We start from the raw sequence: 19,768 nt of genomic DNA, 5'->3' as shown, positions 1-19,768 counted from the left end.
TTCCCAGAACCCAATCAGTAACTTCAATCCCAGGGGGCCTGGGGCAACGCTTTCTTCTGCCCTCCACTGGTAAACCCTATACATACAGAGTGTTAGCATTTTGTCTAAGCTCCACCCCACAGTTTCCTGTCAACAGCCAGGTATGATTCACCCCACAGTCATCTGGCAACAGCCAAGTATGCCTGATTGACTATAACAGGGGCTTCTTACCCTCCTCTCTCTTGTTCTTGTCTTCCTGCTCCCTCTCTGTCCTCTCATCCCTTCCCCTCTCTCCCCATTCCCTACCCCGTCATCTCTCCATGTGCTCATGCAAGCCTATTTTCTACTCCTCTGCTCTCTCTCTCTCTCTCTCTCTCTCTCTCTCTCTCTCTCTCTCTCTCTCTCTCTCTCTCCTTTTCTCTGTTTCCACTATCCTCTCAACTCCCCTCCCAAGGCCCTAAATAAACTCTCTTCTATACTAGGGGAAGGGATGCCTCAGCATGGGCCCACAGAGTCACCCCAATCCCCCATATCTGACTACACCTCCACCAAAACATATACCATTTCTCCTTATCTTTTTATAAAACACAACACAGGGTATACACATACATTTAGTGGAAACACTCATACATATAAGTAAATAAATCTCTTTAAGGAACTAGTATGGAACAACACTCATATCGTCCAACTGCACAGCCATACATTTGACAGATATTCACACTACTTAACCAATATTGATTATTCAAATTTGACCATGAAATATACATAGTTTATTAACCTAAAGAAAGAACTTGAAAGGGGTTAGGATTTAAGTTTACATTTTTATCATGTCAGTTTGAAAAAAAAAGAAAAAACAAACAAACAAAAAAACAAAAAAACTAACCCCTCCCAAACATAAGCCCCATCTGTCAATACCTGTCAGCCTGATTTTCCTATACAGATACTAGGTATTTAGTTGTTTTAGGTATTAATTTAAGTCCAACCAGCATAAGTTTTAGGGTTTTATTCCACCTCTTAATTTTGAAGTACCTCATCTCCATTTTCATGTTTACCTGGTCCTCATGTAGGCAATGTAGGTGTTAATGTTCCCATTCATTTCACCAGTGAGAAAACAAAGTTGTTAAATGATTCAGCTTGGTAACAGCTGCTGAGATAAATGGAAACAAGAATCTAGGCCTGCGACATCAAAGTCAATGTTTATTAGGGGCTTACACACACACAGAGACACACTCAAACACACAGAGAGAGTGACAGAGAGACAGACACAGACACAGAGAGAAAGACAAAGACAGAGAAAGACAGAGACAGTGACAGAGAAACAGAAAGAGAACAGAAAGAGACAGCCAAAGACAGTGACAGAGACAGAGCAAGAGGGAAAGAGAGAGGGGGAGAGAGAGAGAGAGAGAGGAAGAAGGGAAGAAGAAGAAGAAGAAGAAGAAGAAGAAGAAGAAGAAGAAGAAGAAGAAGAAGAAGAAGAAGAAGAAGGAGGAGGAGGAGGAGGAGGAGGAGGAGGAGGAGGAGGAGGAGGAGGAGGAGGAGGAGGAGGAGGAGGAGGAGGAGGAGGAGGGAGAGGGAGGGAGGGAGGGAGTCCTAAACACACTGTCCTGCCTAAAGAAGCTGCACGTTATATTAAAAGTCAATCTATACCTATGCCAGAACTATCTTCTCAAAGTCAAGTTGGGGTTACCTTTCATCTATCAATTAGCAATTTTTTGATATACATATTCTATCTTAATCTATTGTGCACAATTAGTTTCATAGATGCTTCCACTTGGAATTCCATACTCTGTCAACTAAAAAATAATCTAGTTATACTTAAGTGTTCATGGATAGTTAGCCCTTCCACAAAACCCTCACACACATTCCTTACCAGACAAGATGCTGGGTTCTAGCCTACTGAATATTATACCCTCTATCTCTTTGGATTATACCTGTTTGTTTCCATCCCCATCTTTCTACACACACACACACACACACACACACACACACACACACACACACACACACAGGCACACATACATGTATGCACACCAAGCTACTCATGTAATCTGAGAACTGAGGTTAAAATTTTATATGCTTTTATAATGCCTAACTCAGTGTCTTACAAATAACAACCAAATAAAAAGGATAAATTTGGTGAAAACCATGCCATCAGAGGTAGGGTTTTTTTCCTCTCTAAATTTAATTTTTAGTGGTTAAATAAGGATTTATTAAAGGGGTTTTATCTTACTCAAACTAAAATATAACTCACAAGATAGAAATAAAGACATAATAGCAAGCAGTATACTAAAAGTGGTTCCTTTCGATGCTTGCATGATAGACACTGTGACTAACAGAATGATCAGCTCAGTAGGTAAGTAACTACAGAGTAGATGGATGTGGGGGTGACTCAGTAAATTACTAGGGAACTGTACTGAGCAAGAGAAATGGTTAGCTAGAATAAAAGCAATGCTCTTGTCAATTTTCTAAGTAAAGATAAAATGGCTAAAATGTAGAGTAAAGAAATGTGTTTCATAGGTTTCTCACCACCTCATCTGTGAACATTGATAAAATGAAGTTGTGTCTCCTAAAGCTAGTCATTTCTACAGGCTAGTAATTAAAAATGATATAGCCTATTCTGTGGATTGTTAGCGTCTATTAAATTCTTATTTCAACCAGAGGTGATGAAATAACACATTTTGAAATCCAATACTGACAATCAATGTTCCACTAGATGGAGCAAAAATATGAAACAGTAAGTTCAATCAAGCAAGCCACTGCATATCACTAATACCCAGGGACACAAATGGCATAGAGAGCACTCGAGAGTGAACTATACAAACAAATGGGAGACCCAGGGAATAAAAGTAACCATCATAATGATGATGAGGAGGAATGAAGCGGGGGGGGGGGAGACTATAGGGGTGTATACAGTCAAAGCACTTCATATACCCAAAGGAATCTGTTGTTTTATGAAACCTAGCAATATATATAGTGAATACACCCCAATAACCAAAACATGGTTAAGTATGCAACTGAAACATGGGAAGACATAATGCAACCATGACCCTTACTTTCAAAATATAAACAGACATAATTTTGATTAAAGACATATGAAACCCCACCCTATTAGAGACTTATTCGGGTTTAAAAGTTTGTCTTTAAAATTTATCTCAAATTTCCTTGCCTCTCCTTCCATACTGACTGGTAGAGAAAAAGTATCAAGGGTACTAACACAATGAACAATACAAAAATAAAATAAAATACAACTGAACTTCCCAAGAGAAAAAGACTGTTTGCAAACTCGATAAACATATGGGGTAGAAGGAATGAGGGCAGAAGCTGCAGCAGCTATGATAACTGACAGATCATTAGCCACTGTCTCTACTATGGTCCGGGAAACCACTGGAAGACCTGTTGGCTTTCACTGAAAAGAAAAACTGTAGTCTTATAATGTGAGTTTTACTAACATTGGACTCAAATATGAGGACACAGAAATTTAGCACACAAGATTTTATGGCCTAGTTGAGAGTATCAAAAGCATAAAGGCAGTTAGGAATCTGATCCAGAAGATAGACTGCCCCAGGAGCCACAGAAAACAGTCAGCTACCCAGGAATACAGACACTAACAGTTAAAGGAAGAAGGTCCTGGACAATGAAATATAGTAGCCAAAGGTTGGGACCCTGCACTGACAAATCACAAACCAAAGCTGAGTTTTGATACTTGTAATTTTCCAGAATCTCTTTTTAGATCCAGTTCAATTTCCCACTACAACTACCAGAAATACCACCTTATCAAGAACTGCCATCTAGCTATTAGGAAAAAAATGGCACAACTTGCTGCTTATAGTAAATCGGTGCACGAGAATACACAGGAACACTGTAAGGGGGAGAGGTCAAGAAGGGAAATTAAGGAAAAAAGGTTTTAAGCATGGCTTTTGCAGTCTCAAAATATCTCCTCCTGTTGTGAAACTCCCTCTCCCTCCAACCTCCCTCATCCTACCCCACTGTTTTCTTTGTTGTACTGCCAGAAATTATAGCAATTACAGGTTCATGTGAGCTAACAAGAAGCCTGTTGAAATTATATTAACTATGGCTTCCAGGATGAGGGAGCCATCAGTTATTCACACATTGGTGTGAATTAGTTCAATCAAGTCTCTTCAAATAGCAAAGCGCTTTTGCCCCGAGGGACTAAAGCCAGCTGAACTGGGAGAATAACTCCTCTAACCTTGGCAATATTAACTGGGGTGCTATTTCAAGAGTGTTAAGCAGCACAGAGGGGCTTTAAAAGACAGTAGAAATCAAGAAACTGGGGCTCAGTGGGTAAAGAGCCCTGCAGCCAATCTAATAACCTGAAATACATCACTGAAATCAACATTGTATAAAAAGAGAATTGACTCCTAGAGGTTGCCCTTTGACCTCTACAAGTATCCTGTGGAATACACAGACAACCTATACAGATATACATGTTTATATACATGCATACATACATACATACATACATGCATACATACATACATATTCATTTGTGTAACAACAAAGAGGCCATGAATTTGAAATAGAGGAATAACTGGCACAACTCAAGACCTATCCCATAGGCAAGCACCAATCCCTGACATTATTAATGATACTGTGATATGCTTGTAGACAGAAGTCTAGCATGGCTGCCCTCTGAGAGGCTCCATCCAACAGCCGACTGAAACAGATGCAGAGACCCACAGCCAAACAGTGGATGAAGCTTGTGAGCTTTTATGGAGAATAGAAGGAATGATTGCAGGCCCAAGAGGGGATAGGAACTCTACAGGAAAACCAACAGAGTCAACTAACCTGAACCCCTGGAAGCTCTCATAGAACCAAAGAGCACACATGGTCTGGACCTAGGCCTCCCTGCAGCCTGGCATCAGTGGAGGAAGATGTACCAAGCCTTGCAGAGACTTGGTGTGCCAGGGTGGAGAGATACTAGGAGAGCATCTACCTGCTTAGAGGAGAAGGGAAGTGGGGGGGGGTAAGGGAAAGGAATGAGGAAGAGGGTGACCAGTAAGTAGGATGGATATAAAGTGAATAAGGAAAAAAAAAAAGCATTGTGGTAGTTTTAATAGAAATGCCCATAGACTCATGTGTTTAAATGCTTGGCCCATTGAGTGTGGCATTATTAGAAGTTGTGGCCTTGTTGGAGTACGTATGGCCTTTTTAGACAAAGTGTGTCACTATGGGGACAAGCTTTAAAGTCTCATATGCTGAAGCTATGCCCACTGTGGCTCACAGTCCCCTGCTGACTATATATCAAGATATAGAAATCTCAGCTCCTTTTCCAACACCATGTCTGCCTGCAGGCCACCACGCTCCCTGCTATAATAATAGACTAAACCTCTATACTGTAAGCCAACCTCAACTAAATATATTCCTTTATAAGAATTGCTATGATCATGGTGTCTCTTTACATCAATAAAACTCTTAAGACATTATTTTACATAAAATACCACCACAATAAAAAGTATGTAAGACAGTCACAAATTAAGAAGCATGGTATTCATTCAAACACTTTTTTCCATTTTTATCTAATTACGCATTTGAATATTCACTAGTGGATAATTCTAAGACAGGGATAGGGCCAGTGTCTAAGACCGAATACATTTACCTTTGGCAAATACTTATTGAGCAGCTAATCCTGTGCAAACTATAGCTATTGTTATCACAGTGCATAACAAAATCAATGACAGGGAAAAAAGCAAAAGGAGAAATTATGACAGCTAAAACTCGTAACACTTCAAAACAGAATCAACCTAAAAATTAGTATTAAGAAATTATTTATACCATGTAATAGTTGATGTCATGCAGCTATTTTGTGTACTACAAGTTTTTATTGGCATATAAAATTTTTCATGATATAACTAGGATAGAGATAAAGGTACAATATACAGTATAACAAAGCAGTGTTTCGTTTCTATTATTTAATATACACTACATGACAGAAATTTAACTCTTAGATATATTTCATTTAATACACACACATATCTGTATATATCCTACATAGTATGACATAAATTAAGATATAAAACAGAATCAGAGATGTAAAGGAACCTTCTATATTTTACACAGCTAGTATGAACTGGGGGGGGGGGGGGATGTGAGAGGGACTGGGAGAAATGGAGGGCAGAGAAACTGCCCTCAGGACACAATGTATAAGAAAAAAAGAAAAGAAAAAAAGAGGGCTTGAATGGAATGTGGTAAGCACTCCTGCACACCTATCCCATTCTACCATTATAATTTGGTAACATTCAAAAGTGCACCAAAAGACCTGAATGAACATACTTTATCTTAGGCTATTTTGTTACCTTGCATATATGCTTTCTCCTTTTTCCATGTATTCTACAATAAATGTGTTATGCAATGCCGTCTACCTTCCCAAATGACAGAAAGTGAAAATAATAAACCTTTAGCCTATGATCCATGAAAAAGTTTTAAGATTTGAGATAGGAAGTCATCAACCCATGGGCAAAGATTAACAGGATGGCTGCAGATGAGACTGTATAAGAGGAAGGTGTGGAATTCAATAAAAATTATGACTAACAAGACATGTAGAAAAAGAGAACTCTAGTAGTATTTTTTCCTTCTTAAGAAGAGAGAAAACTTTCTGTGGTCTGGAAAATTCCTTAAGATTATAAAACATAGAACATTACTAAAATCTATATGTCATTTGTATAAAGATATACAGCCTTTCAGTGATAGGAAAATATGACAACACATTGGATGTAGTATAAAATCTTATAGCAAAAATAGCAGATAACCAAAATTCACATGATTTCTGAAGCAAAATGAACCAACTGCATAAAAAAAGCAAATGGCCTCAGTATTTTAAGTTTTACCCTCTGTCTAATCCCCATATTCATCATTCATATTCTGGAAGCTTGTTTGACTTAAAAACAAAAGCACAAAAGTATCTCCAAATCAGTTTACAAACCTAAACATAAAACATGAAAAAGTAAAAAGCCAGATCTTTGGCAAGTAATAATTTTTTAAGTTTATTGTCTATAAAGTTAAACAAATATATTTTTACTTTGTAACCACTATGTGGGTACTGTAGAGGTTATATATATATATATATATATATGACAAAATTACATGTATATAGCAAAATTATATATACTATATAGGTATGATTGTAGATTTTAACTCAAAATGAAAGGCTAATATCTCTAACCTTCATATTTTATAGGTGTGTACACCTTGAAACTAATAAGTGCTGAATATTTTAAAACATCATCTGGCTTCAGCCCTGCCCTGTGTTCATCTGACATCCTACATCATTATGAAATTATTATTAGTGTAGTTGTTTCACTCATTAGGAAATTTCTCATATGAAAATAGAAGAAATGAGAAAAGCTTACAAAAATGTTATAATATACTAGCCTTGTGAAAAAGGTCTATAAACATAAGAAAAAAATAACAAAACAGGGCTCTAAATTAAAGTAGAACTAATTACTGCTCCTTAATGGGATGATACAAAAATTAATTCAAGTGTTATATATAAGGCAATTAAGCTCATAAGCTCAATCAGAAGTCAGGAACCTGAAAAAAATTAAAAAAATAATATAAAAACATAAATTTCACTAATAGACTAAAATTTTTGAGAAATGTATAAGTAAAATTATATTTATAGATTATGTAAGGCAATTCACATAATCAAACTGAGCTAGGCAGGCATCCTGGAAGCAGGTCTAATTAGCAAAAACAGTCTAGTTTCTACCACAGAAACAGGATGGGAAAGACGTGATTACATATTATACCAGTTAAAATATCTGAGCTGCAAAGGAAAAATATGTGCAAAAGAGTTGAAAACAAATCTGAGCCATTTCTAGAATCTAAACTCAATTACTTTACCTCACTTTTAAAGACTGCCAACATCCAGTTCCTTAATTGTAACAAGATGGCTGACTGGAAGAAATAGATGCAAATGACCTTATACCCTCTAACCAAAGTTACCAGCAATGAATGATTTGTCATCAGTGATTCAATTTGTGTATTTATTGAGAATCCACTGTGCAATATCATAGTGTAAATGACACCAAATGAATTTAGTAAGTTAATCATGCTCTGAAACAGTTCAGTGAACAATGCCATAGGTATCAACATGGTAAAAATTGCTTCAATGTGAAAATAAATGTATTAAATTAGTCAGAAGCCAAGAGACCCTCTTGGACCATCTGGCTGATCACAGGGCATGGGATTTGACCAGAGTACTGAAAAATAGGTTGCATTGTGACCAAAACAAGAGGACAACCTTGTTGGCACAGTCATGTTTTAAATTTCATAATTATTCTAAGTAGGGTGTGACTACTCCAGGTCACCACAGAATGCTTCCAAATATAACCTAAATATTCCACAAGGCCATTCCTTCAATTTCACTGTCAACCTTTGGGTTCTTCCACATCTCACTTTGACTGCTACAATAGGTACCTGGTCTCAAAAAATATTTCCAGCCTTCCTTCCCCAAATATTTCACACAGATATCATATCTCTTTTTGAAAGTGTCAGTAAGTCCTACAGTTTTTGGTTAATTCACATGCATACAACAAAACAGAGTGCAATACAGCACATGCAGCAGTTCCTTCACACATCAAACTCTTCTTAATTTGGCCTTCTCCCACTTCTTCCAATCCTCTTTATTTTTCCCTTGATAGCATAAATCATTAACTTTGCCCCCTTACAGTTCCATAGATATGTTTCAAATTTGCATCCCCTAGTGCACATGAGATTAAACATCAGGCATCTTCTTAAGTTTTAAGAGAATGTCATAGAATCTATACAATGATCTTGGGAGACATCTATCTTTGACTAGCAGTTATAGTCTTATAATTAGACGCTGGTATGTTACATAAGTATTCTGCCTTACTTCTGAGAATTATATTTGAGATTATTCCAAATATTTATGCTTTATGGCTATTTTAGTGAAAAGTTTTTCCTTGGAAATTTGAAGTAGCCACTACTAAGACAAATAAAACATATTGATGTTTTAATTTTTATTTACATCAAAGTGCTTTTTATAGTCCTTTATGGATTATTTTAAAATCTTGTATAACATTCATAGGTATATGAATACATCTTCCCATCATCTATTTATATCATTTATGGTATACATTTAAGGTATATATCATGGTATTTTAATATACATGGTCTCATTCACAGTGAAATAATTATTAATACCCAAATAAATTAATATTTCTTTGGTTGTTTTGACTAGGTATGGCTCCCATAGACTTATGTGTTTCAATGCTTGGCCATAGGGAGTGGCACTCTTAGGAGGTGTGTCCTTTTTGGAATAGGTGTGTCCTAATTGAAGAAAGTGTGTCACTGTAGGAGTGGGCTTTGATGTCTCCTATGCTCAGGCTACACCCAGTGTGATACACAATCTGCTTCTGGCTGTCTGTAGAAGACAGTCTCCACGTGGTTGCCTGTGGATCACAATATAGAATTCTCAGCTCCTTCTTTTGTATCATGTCCACCTGCATGGTGCCATGTTTTCCACCATGATGATAATGGATTAAATCTCTGAAACTATAAGCCAGCCCCAATTAAATGTTTTACTTTTAAAGAAATGCTTTGGTCATGGCTTCTCTTATTAGTAATAAAACCCTAACTAAGAAAATTTCCTTCATCATCCATATCTGTCATCTTTGGTGAAAGCTTCTAAGATCTACACTCCTGGCAAATTTTCATCAAATACTGCAGTATCAACTATTATGCTAAAGCTGTACTTCACACCTCCAAACCTCTAAAAATTACCTAAGGATAAATTTGTACTCTATGACTCATTTATCCCCATTTCTTCCTACTCCCTGTCCATCATTACAATTCTACATCTCTGAGGTTTGTTTGTTTGTTTTTTCTTAGATCCCACAGTAAGACTGGCAACTGTGTTATTTCTTTAAGTGAAATGTCTCCTGATTTATCCATGTTGTTGACAATGCCTATTGCCCCTTTAAAAAGAGAATGGAGACTTCTCAACTAATTTTACATAGAAAAATTCATTATATTAAAGATAACAGTCCACTATTATATTAAAAGTAGTTTTCTACCTCTTGGCAATTGTGAATGATGCTATAATTAACATGAATATAAAGATACCTCTCAAAAAGTTGTACACTTCATTCCCTCATCGCATATGCTAAACAGGAGGATATCTGATTCACATAGAAGTAGTTCTGTGTTGCTTTTTGAAAAATCTACATATACTCTTTTCCATAATGGCATGCATATATATATATATTTATATATATATATATATCCCTACTAGTATAGTATATAGGCTTCCTTATAATAATCCCTATATCCTTTCTAAAACATATCCTTTGTTTTTCTAATACTTTCTGTCAATCTGTCTTTCCATTTTTGTTGACTGCTTTCTTTGTCCTATTTTTTTTTTTTGGAACAAACTTATTTATTTTCCTTTTATGTGGATTTTGCCTGCATGCATGTATGTGTAGCACATGAATGTTTAGTGTCCTTGTAGACAAGAACAAAGCCTCAGAACCCCTGGAACTGGAGTTACATATGTTTGTAAGCTACCATATGGATACTGGAAATGGAATCTGGCTCTTCTACAAGATCAGTAAGTCCTTTTAACCACTGAGTCATCTCTCTAGCTCCCACACAAAATTTTGTAGTGTAGTCTGAACTAGTTGATATTTTTATTCAGTTGCCTAGCTTTTAATGTTACATCAAAATCAATGCTAATGTCACCAATATCAAAGAGGGCTTTATTAACATTTCCATCTAGGAATTGTATTGCCTCAGAATTTATGCTTAAGTGTTTTATTCATTTGGGGATTATTCTTCTGATTGGTATAAGATTGCAGGTTCATTCTTTTGTATACATCTAGTTTTCAAGATTATTTAGCATTCAAAAATAGGATATTTTGTCACTTTTTTTTTAACCCTAGACAGAATGTATAGGTATTATTAAATAATGGTGATGATGGCCTTTTTTGCTGTTCCTTAAATAGAGTTGTTTAAGCCAGTCAGTGGTGGTGCATGCCTTTAACCTTTAATCTCAACACTCTGGAGGAAGAGGCTAGACTGGAATACAGAGTGAGTTTCAGGATAGCCAAGAATACATAGAAAAATCCTGTATTATCCTAGAGGTCGAATACCTGGGAAGAAAACAGGAACAAAAAAGCAAGCATCACCAAAAGAATACAGGACAAAAGAGAGAGAGAGAGAGAGAGAGAGAGAGAGAGAGAGAGAGAGAGAGAGAGAGAGAGAGAGAGAGAGAGAGAGAATCTGAGGTGTAGAAGAAACTCATACATCAATCAAAGCCCATGTTAAATCTGAAAAATTCCTGACACAAAACATCCAGGAAATCTGGGACACCATGAAAATACTTAACCTAAGAATAATAAAAATAGAAGAAGATGAAGAGTCCTAGCTCCAAGGCCCAGAAAATATTTTCAACCAAATCATAGAAGAAAGCTTTCCTAACATAAAAAAATGAGATGCATATGAACATATAAGAAAAGAAAATCCTCCTGTCATATAATAATGAAAACACAAAAACAAAATGTACATCACAAAGAACATTAAAAACAGCAAGGGGGAAATGGTAGATGACATACAAAGGCTGACATCAGAATTACACTCAACTTCACAACAGAGAGACAAAAGCTAAAAAACCACAGATGCCAACCTAGACAACTATATGCAGTAAAACTTTCAATAACCAAAGAGGGAGAAAACAAGATATTTCAAGAAAAATCCTAATTCAAACAATATTTATCCACAAATCCAGCCCTACATAAAATACTAGAAGGAAAACTCCACTCCAAGGAGGATAATTACATCCAAAAAAACACACAAGAAATTAACAATTCCATAGCAACACCAAAATAAAAGAAACACATACACACTAACTAATATAACCAACATTGGAACTAACTATCATTGGTCATTAATAGCTTTCAACCAATTCACCAATAAAAAGACACAGGCTAACACAGTAGATATGTAAACAGGATTCATCATTTTGCTGCATAGAAGAAACACACTTCAGAATAAAGGCTGGAGAAAGGTTTTCCAAGCAAGTGGTCCCAAGAAACAAGCTGGAGTAGCCATTTTAATATATAATAAAATAGACTTTCAACCAAAAGTTTTCAAGAGATGAAGAGGATACTTCATACTTATTGAAGGAAAAACTCACCAAGATGAAGTTTCAATTCTGAATATCTAGGCCTCAAATACAAGTGCACCCACATTTGTAAAAGACACATTGCTACAGACTAAATTATATTTCACCACCAAAGTCTCACCAATTTGCAGGTCATGCAGACAAAAACTAAACAGAAAGATAATTAAAGTAACAGAGGTTATGACTCAAATGGAAATATATATATACATATATATATATGTATATATATATATATCATCAAAACACTAAAGAATATTCTTTCTTCTCAGCACCTCTTGGAACCTTCTCGAAAATTAATCATATACTTGGTCAAAAAGCAAGCCTCAACAGATACAAGAAGATTGAAAGAACACGTTGTATCTTATCATACCTTTATGGGTTAAAGCTGCACTTCAAAAACAATAGAAACAATATAAAGTCTACAAACTCATAAAAACTGAACCACTCCCTAATCTATGACTATTCTGATAAAGAAGAAAGAAATCAAAGACTTTCTAGAATTCAATGAAAATAAAGTCACAACATATCCAAAATTATGAGACACAATGAAAGTGCCAAGAGAAAGTGGTGCCTTCAAAAAGAAATTGCAGAGTTCTCATACTAACAATTTAAAAGTACACCTGGAAGGAAGCAAACACATGCAAGGGAAGTAGACTACAGGAAATAATCAAACTCAGAGCTGAAGTCAATCAATTACAAAGAGAACTATACAAAGGATCAACACAACTAAGAGCCAGTTCTTTGTGAAAATCAAGAAGATAGACAAGCCCTTACCTAAACTAACTAAAAGACAGAGAGACAGTACTCAATTTAACAAAATCAGAAATGAAAAGGGAGACATAATAGCAGACCCTGAGGAAATTAAAAAAAAAAATAGGTCTTACTTCAAAATCCTGTACTTCACAAAATTGGAAAAAATCTAAATGAAATGAATTATTTTCTAGATAGATAACACTTACCAAAGTTAAATCAAGATCAGGTAAAAAAAAATATTCCTATTCTTCTCAGATTTGGCCTTTTCATAGGGTCCCAGAGTAGAGGGAATTTTTTTGGGAGGAAAATTTGTTTGGTCCACTGGAGATAAGAGATGAGGGTAGGGAATATTGCAGTAAGATGGTCTGCTACAGAATGGGATGTGACTGGGGCATTGAATTTGAAGGAGACAGGAAAGAGATGAAGATGTGCAGTTAGCCTACCTACTTTCTGGACTGGAGTGTCCTCTGTCATTTTACCCAACATGCCCACAAATTATTTTTATTATTTTGCTAAATTCAGTGTTATTAATAAGCAAATACATCTTACAGATGTATGAATCAGTATCACACCCTTCCAAAGATGATAGTGCACATTCCAATTACTTTGGGATTACTATGCAAAACCTTTTATATGCTATATATTAAATAGTCATGACTTGGAATATGTTCTCTTTCTACCTTAACCTTTCTAATTTGTGTCTCTCAATTCAACTATATTTTAAAATATCTCAGAATTCAGAATCACAAATACATTGTGACTCAATGATGGCAATGCATCCTTGTGAAATAGATCATTAGTTAATTTTACCAGTGTGTGCATAGCACACAATGTATCTATATCTATACATTTCTACAAACTTAGATGGTCAGTCACTAATCAAAGAGTCACTGTTAGGAAACACTTTCCACATGATGTTACTTACTGTCAGTGTAACACAACATACTATTTTTTAGCCAATATTTTATATGTAAATAGAAATAAATTCCCAAATAATATTGAAAATATAGTATAATGGACATACAACCTTATAATGTTGTCATTTATTATCATTACTAATTATTATATCTAACACACAACTGCAATAAGGGAAATTTATATACAAAACACAGAAATACAAAACACAGAAAAATGTGTACATTACTATCAATATCTCCACAAAACATAAGTAATGATCTATCCTATGCCATTAGGATGAATTCCTAGGGCTTTTCACTTGTATTATAATATTATAGGACAGCAGATGTATATGCTTCTATTATTAATGGAAATGTTGTGTGGTGTTTGTGCTACATTTTAATAATTAAAATAATTTAATAATTAACATTTTGATAATACTAGCACTTGCACAGCATTTACTATTCGCCCAACCTGCTAACTCCCTATCCTCATACACATTACAAGCAAACACATACCATATTACATGTATTTCATCTCCACAATCATTTGTAACATTAGTATTTATGGCCCCCACTTTAAATGATGAAACTGACATTTAGAGCAGTTAACATTTCTCAAGACTATACTCCTACCATGTATAATAACCAGAATATAGAGAACTCTGTGGAATATGCTATCCCCATGCCTCCCCCAAACTCTGCAATCAAACAACTAGGAGAGATATTCTTCCACACCTGCATAAACAAGGCTATTTATTTCTATTTTTTTCTTTTAATTATAGTTTATTTTATGCCTTTTGAGATGGGGGTCTTACACAGGTCTGGCTAATCTGGAACTTACTATGCAAACCATAGTAAGGCTATTTTTCTTTAAACCATTAATTTAAATTCTTAATCTGCCTCAGGGAGCTCTAAATGGCTCACATTAATTCCTTGGCAAGCATATAACTGGATTTTTAATGACAGAAATATGTACATAATCACAGGAAGTACTATTTGAAAATCTTATTGGGACTTTTACTCTTAAGCCATGATTATATTTACTCACAGATAATACTTTTAGAATTAAGATTTTAAATCATAATCTCCAGTGTTTTCTTGGTATAGTCTCTGGTTTTTTTTCACTAGCTCAGAACTCAGTATCACTAATATGTTTTAATCTGATTAGACAGTTCTTCTCTTATTTACTTATTTAAGAAATAATTTCTATTTTTACCTAGGTGTAGAATAATATCCACCTTCTATGTTAAGTATATAAAATAGGAGAGATTATATAACTTAGAAAGTAAATTGTTTCTATAAATACCGGTTGCGGAGTATTGCAGCAACCAATTCTCCTCTGTGCAGAATATCCATCACTTCTCAGGGTTGAGCAGACCTATTCAGGAAGGAAAGAAGCCAAAATTCATTATAAAGATCAGTACCAAGACTTTTAAAAATTGTGCTGTCTTTAAAAGTTATGAAAGTTTTAAAATATAAATACATGCATCTACTGTCCATGATGCATCTTATGAAAATTATTGAATCATTTTACAATTAAATATATTGTAAACACAATGGTGAATCACTAAATAGCACTAATAATATTATTGAAAATTCATGTGAAACCATTAGATAACATGTGCATATAGACAGTCAACCATATATAAAGGAATTTAGGTAAAACAGAATCAGTAGGCTTAAGGAGTCTGTAGAAAGTTAGGTAAGACAAAAGAAATGAAATGCATAGGGTTACTGCAAATATTTGTTATACAAAACACAGCACTAGTTCCCATATTAATGTGGGAACTCAGAATCTGAGAAGCCCACAAAGCTTTTAGAAGCAGTTGCACTAAATACAGGGCATACATTTACAACATCTTAAAATCTTAAGTATTAAACACAAGGTAGCAATTTTGTTTTTCTTGAAATGAATGGAATTGGTTTCATGGTTGTTTTGGTTTAGTGTTTACTTTAGGAAATTGATCTAACCCTAAATCTATTTTTCCACAATAATGTCAATTTAAAAATGGAGTATATATTCCATATTTACTTATTCTCTTTATTTTGAGTATGTTGGGATCAAAAATGCATATTTTATTTTAATGTTCCTTGTTAATAAAGTCAACTTACCACAATATAAATATGATGCGTCATATACAGTTTATTCATTTATTTTTTGTAAAAGTGTCTGCTCTGAAGGTTTACAGACAAAATAATTAACTAAGGAATGGGAGATAGGCTCTTCCCAAGCCCTCTTCAGGTGTTTTGTTTTGTTTTGTTTTGTTTTGTTTTGTTTTGTTTTGTTTTGTTTTAAGAAACAGGAGAAAAGGAAGAATGTACTCTGCGTAGACAGTTTTTAATAAACTTGAAATAGGAAACAAATCAAAACACCATATAGCATGTACTTTTTTCACATCAAATTTTCTGCTTACATTGTTGCAAGTAATCTCAAAATGAAATGACTTAGGTTTTACCCTTTCTTTAAAACACCCAATGGAGGAGCTAGAGAAAGTACCCAAGGAGCTAAAGGGATCTGTAACCCTATAGGTGGAACAACATTATGAACTAACCAGTACCCCGGAGCTCTTGACTCTAGCTGCATATATATCAGAAGATGGCCTGGTCAGCCATCACTGGAAGGAGAGGCCCATTGGACATGCAAACTTTATATGCCCCAGTACAGGGGAATGCCAGGACCAAGAAGTGGGAGTGGGTGGGTAGGGGAGTGGGTGGGGGAGAGTGTGGGGGACTTTTGGGTTAGCATTGGAAATGTAAATGAAGAAAATACCTAATAAGAAATTGGGAAAAAGTCTCAAATAGTGAGAGAATTTTGAGATGTTGTAAGGTTTGAATTTTGCTTAGGCTCTATGGGGTATTTTTAAAGAAAATAATTATAAAGCATCAAAAAAGCAAATTTACCCAGATTGCTACTAGAAACATAGATAAATAAGATGAGCAATACAGTCCCCTTTTCACTAATAAATAGACATAAACTATAAAGTCATGAAGCTAAGCATGCAAACTTATTCAAACTCCTTGCTGTCAGTTAGGTGTATTCCCCTCTGAAAGCATTATGTTAGAAAACTTGAACCCACATGTGGCAATGCTAGGAGGTGTTTGGGTTTCTTAAAGGTTTGACTCATGGGGACACCACCATTATTAGTGATAATTTCATGGAGTGGATTCCTCATAAAATGATACGTTTCACTTGTATGTCTTTTTTTGGTTTAGTTCTTTTGGTTTCGTGGGTGGGTTTTATTTTTTTATTTTATTTTTGTTTTTTGTTTTAATTTTAGTTGCAAAGGAAGTACATGCATGGCATATGCACAATGATGTCAGGCAGGGGTCAAACTGTGGGAGTAACTGCTCTCCTACCTTGTAGCACCCATAATTCAAGTCAACACAAGCAACTTAGCAGCAGGTACCTTTTTCTGCTCTGCTACCACATCAGCCTTTGGTGTCCTTTTAGATAAACTCTTATGTAAGGAGCCGTCCTCACATTCGCCATTATAAGATGGCACTGACACCTGTGTTCTAAGTAGTAAACAAACCATCTGCACATGCGCTGGGGTAGTTTCCCACCCCATGTGCTCTGCCTTTCCTGTGATGACAACTCTGGCTGATGGGCTGCAGCCAATCAGGGAGTGACACGTCCGAGGCGGAGGACAGTCCTCCATAAAAGGGAGGGGGCTCCGCCATCTCTCTCTCTCTCTCTCTGGCTCTCTTCTCCACTGGCTCCTGATGGGGTAAGCAATAAAGCTTGTGCAGCAGAAGATTCCGGTTGCCCTGAGTGTGTTCTTACCAGGGGGAACAAAAGCGGCGGGCAACACTCTTACTTAACTCTCCCCTCTCCTTTTCATCATGGTAGGGGTTTAAATAGATATGGCCCTCATAGACTCATGTGTTTGAATCTTTGGCTATAGGAAGTGGCACTATTAGGAGGTGTGGCTTTTTTGGAGTAGATGTAGCTTTGTGGAAGGAAGTGTGTCACTGGTTAGGTGGGCTTTGAGGTCTCCTATGTTGAAACTGTTCAATGTGAAATCAGAGCTTCTTCCTTTTCTGCTACCTGTGGATCAAGATGTAGAACTCTTGGCTCCTCTAGTACTATGTCTTCCTGCAAGCTGCCATACTTCCCTCTATAATGATAATCAACATAACATCTGAAACTGTAAGCTAGCCACAGTTAAATGTTTTCCTTCATAAGAGTTGCCTTGGTCCTGTTGTCTCTGCACAGCAACAGAATTGAAACTAAGACACCTCCCACAGGATGATAAGTCAAGAAGATCCTAGAGCCTTGATTTAAGACATCTACTCTACAGAATAGTGAGGAATAATTTTATTTTCTGTATGAATTATCCTTCTTGGGGTAAATAATTTCACAGCAGCAAAATCAAAAGATGGGAAGTGTGTGTATTTGTACACACACGCCAGCACGTACACATGCACACACACATACAACTAGCACCAACATCAAAATAACAGAAATTTACAATCATTAGTCATTAATATCTCTCTGTTGCAGTTAATATTAGAAAATGACTGGCAGGCTTCCCACTCTACTGGTCCAGGGTGCCACATGTCTCCAGCTTGGTGATCTCAATTCGGTGGTCTATCTGGGCCGGAGCTCCCAAGTTCCCTTGGTGGATCACTGCCATGCCAGCCCCACACAACACCCGGTAGTCAGCCACCACAACACCTAGCAACCCAGTAGAAACAAAACTCTTGTTGACAGGCAGGCTTCCTGCACTATTGCTGGCAATTCTCTGCCCCATGGGGCTGGATGGCCATGCACTGGCTGGCAATGGCTGACCTGTTTTTATCTCATGTAGACTCTGACTCAGAACTCCAAAATCTCTACCCAGCTCACAAGGTTCTCATTGGCAGGTCACTACCACACCAGCCCCATGCTTTAAAGCCCTCATGGCATTTTTGATGCACATCAGGCAAACACACGGTTTGCTGCCATACCTTTCTCTCTAGATCCCAGTTGAATTGCCATGAGAAGAAAACACACACACACACACACACACACACACACACACACACAAAAAAAAAAAACTTAGCTCAGAAACAATGGTAACACAATGACTGAGTGCAACAACTAAAACCTAATCTTGTAAGCCATATTAAATCTTATTCTTCCAGTGGTGAATTCTGGTAGATCTGCAATGATACCAGGAATCCTAGCAGCTACATCTTGCTGTTATGCTATCCCTATATGCTATCCCTATTCCAAAAGCCTCTAACCCTCTCCTTATTCTCTGCTAAGTCCTCTTCTCTTCTAAGTCCTGCCTACTCGACCAGTAATTGGCTCCTTTATTCATTAGGAGATTGGTTCACAAGAAGTCACCTGAGTACTTGACTACTCCTTGTCCAAAGCTCCTCCCAGGAGAGCAGAATTAGTATCAAAATACAAACAGCACCAGGCCCATCTACAACATCTCTCAATATCAACGGACTCAATTCTCCAATAAAAAAGACACAGGCCAACAGAAAGAGACAAATGCAGGATCCATCATTCTTTTACATGCAAGAAACACACCTCAGCAACAAAAATAGATATTACCTCACAGTAAAGGACTGGAAACAGATTGTTCAAGGAAACAGACCCAAGAACCAAGCTAGAATAGTCATTCTAACATTTAATAAAATAGACTTTCAACCAAAATTAATAAAAAGAGATTGGAAAGAACACTTTATATTCAAAGGAAAAACTTCACCAAGAGGACATCTCAATTCTGAATAGCTATACCCCAAATGCAAGTATTCCCACATCCACAAAAGAAACATTACTGAACTTTAAAGCACATATTAAGCACCACACATTAATAGTGGGAGACTTCAATACCACACTCTCACCAATGAACAGGTCATCTAGACAGAAACTAAACAGAAATAATGACACTAAAAGATGTTATGAATCAAAATGGATCTAACAGATATCTACAGAACATTTCGCTCAAACGCAAAATAATATACTTCTCAGCATCTCATG

At 36.2% G+C, this 19,768-nt stretch overlaps 1 protein-coding gene across 3 annotated transcripts in view; it reads right to left on the bottom strand.

The window, feature by feature from the left end:
• Positions 1-19,768, bottom strand: part of Klhl13 (kelch like family member 13) — a 160,216-nt gene that overhangs the window by 92,007 nt on the left and 48,441 nt on the right. For all 3 annotated transcript variants that reach the window (XM_085838235.1, XM_085838239.1, XM_085838236.1), the window contains one exon: positions 15,098-15,169. In XM_085838235.1, the coding sequence (XP_085694361.1) occupies positions 15,098-15,147 (50 nt within the window). In that variant the 5' untranslated portion in view covers positions 15,148-15,169. Of the gene's footprint in view, positions 1-15,097; positions 15,170-19,768 lie in introns of those variants that run through there.

This window comes from Mus caroli, unplaced genomic scaffold (assembly GCF_978045245.1).
Source record: "Mus caroli unplaced genomic scaffold, Mus_caroli_1 scaffold_5, whole genome shotgun sequence".
Classification (NCBI taxonomy): Eukaryota; Metazoa; Chordata; class Mammalia; order Rodentia; family Muridae; genus Mus; species Mus caroli.
This window is presented reverse-complemented; position numbering and strand designations above follow the sequence as displayed.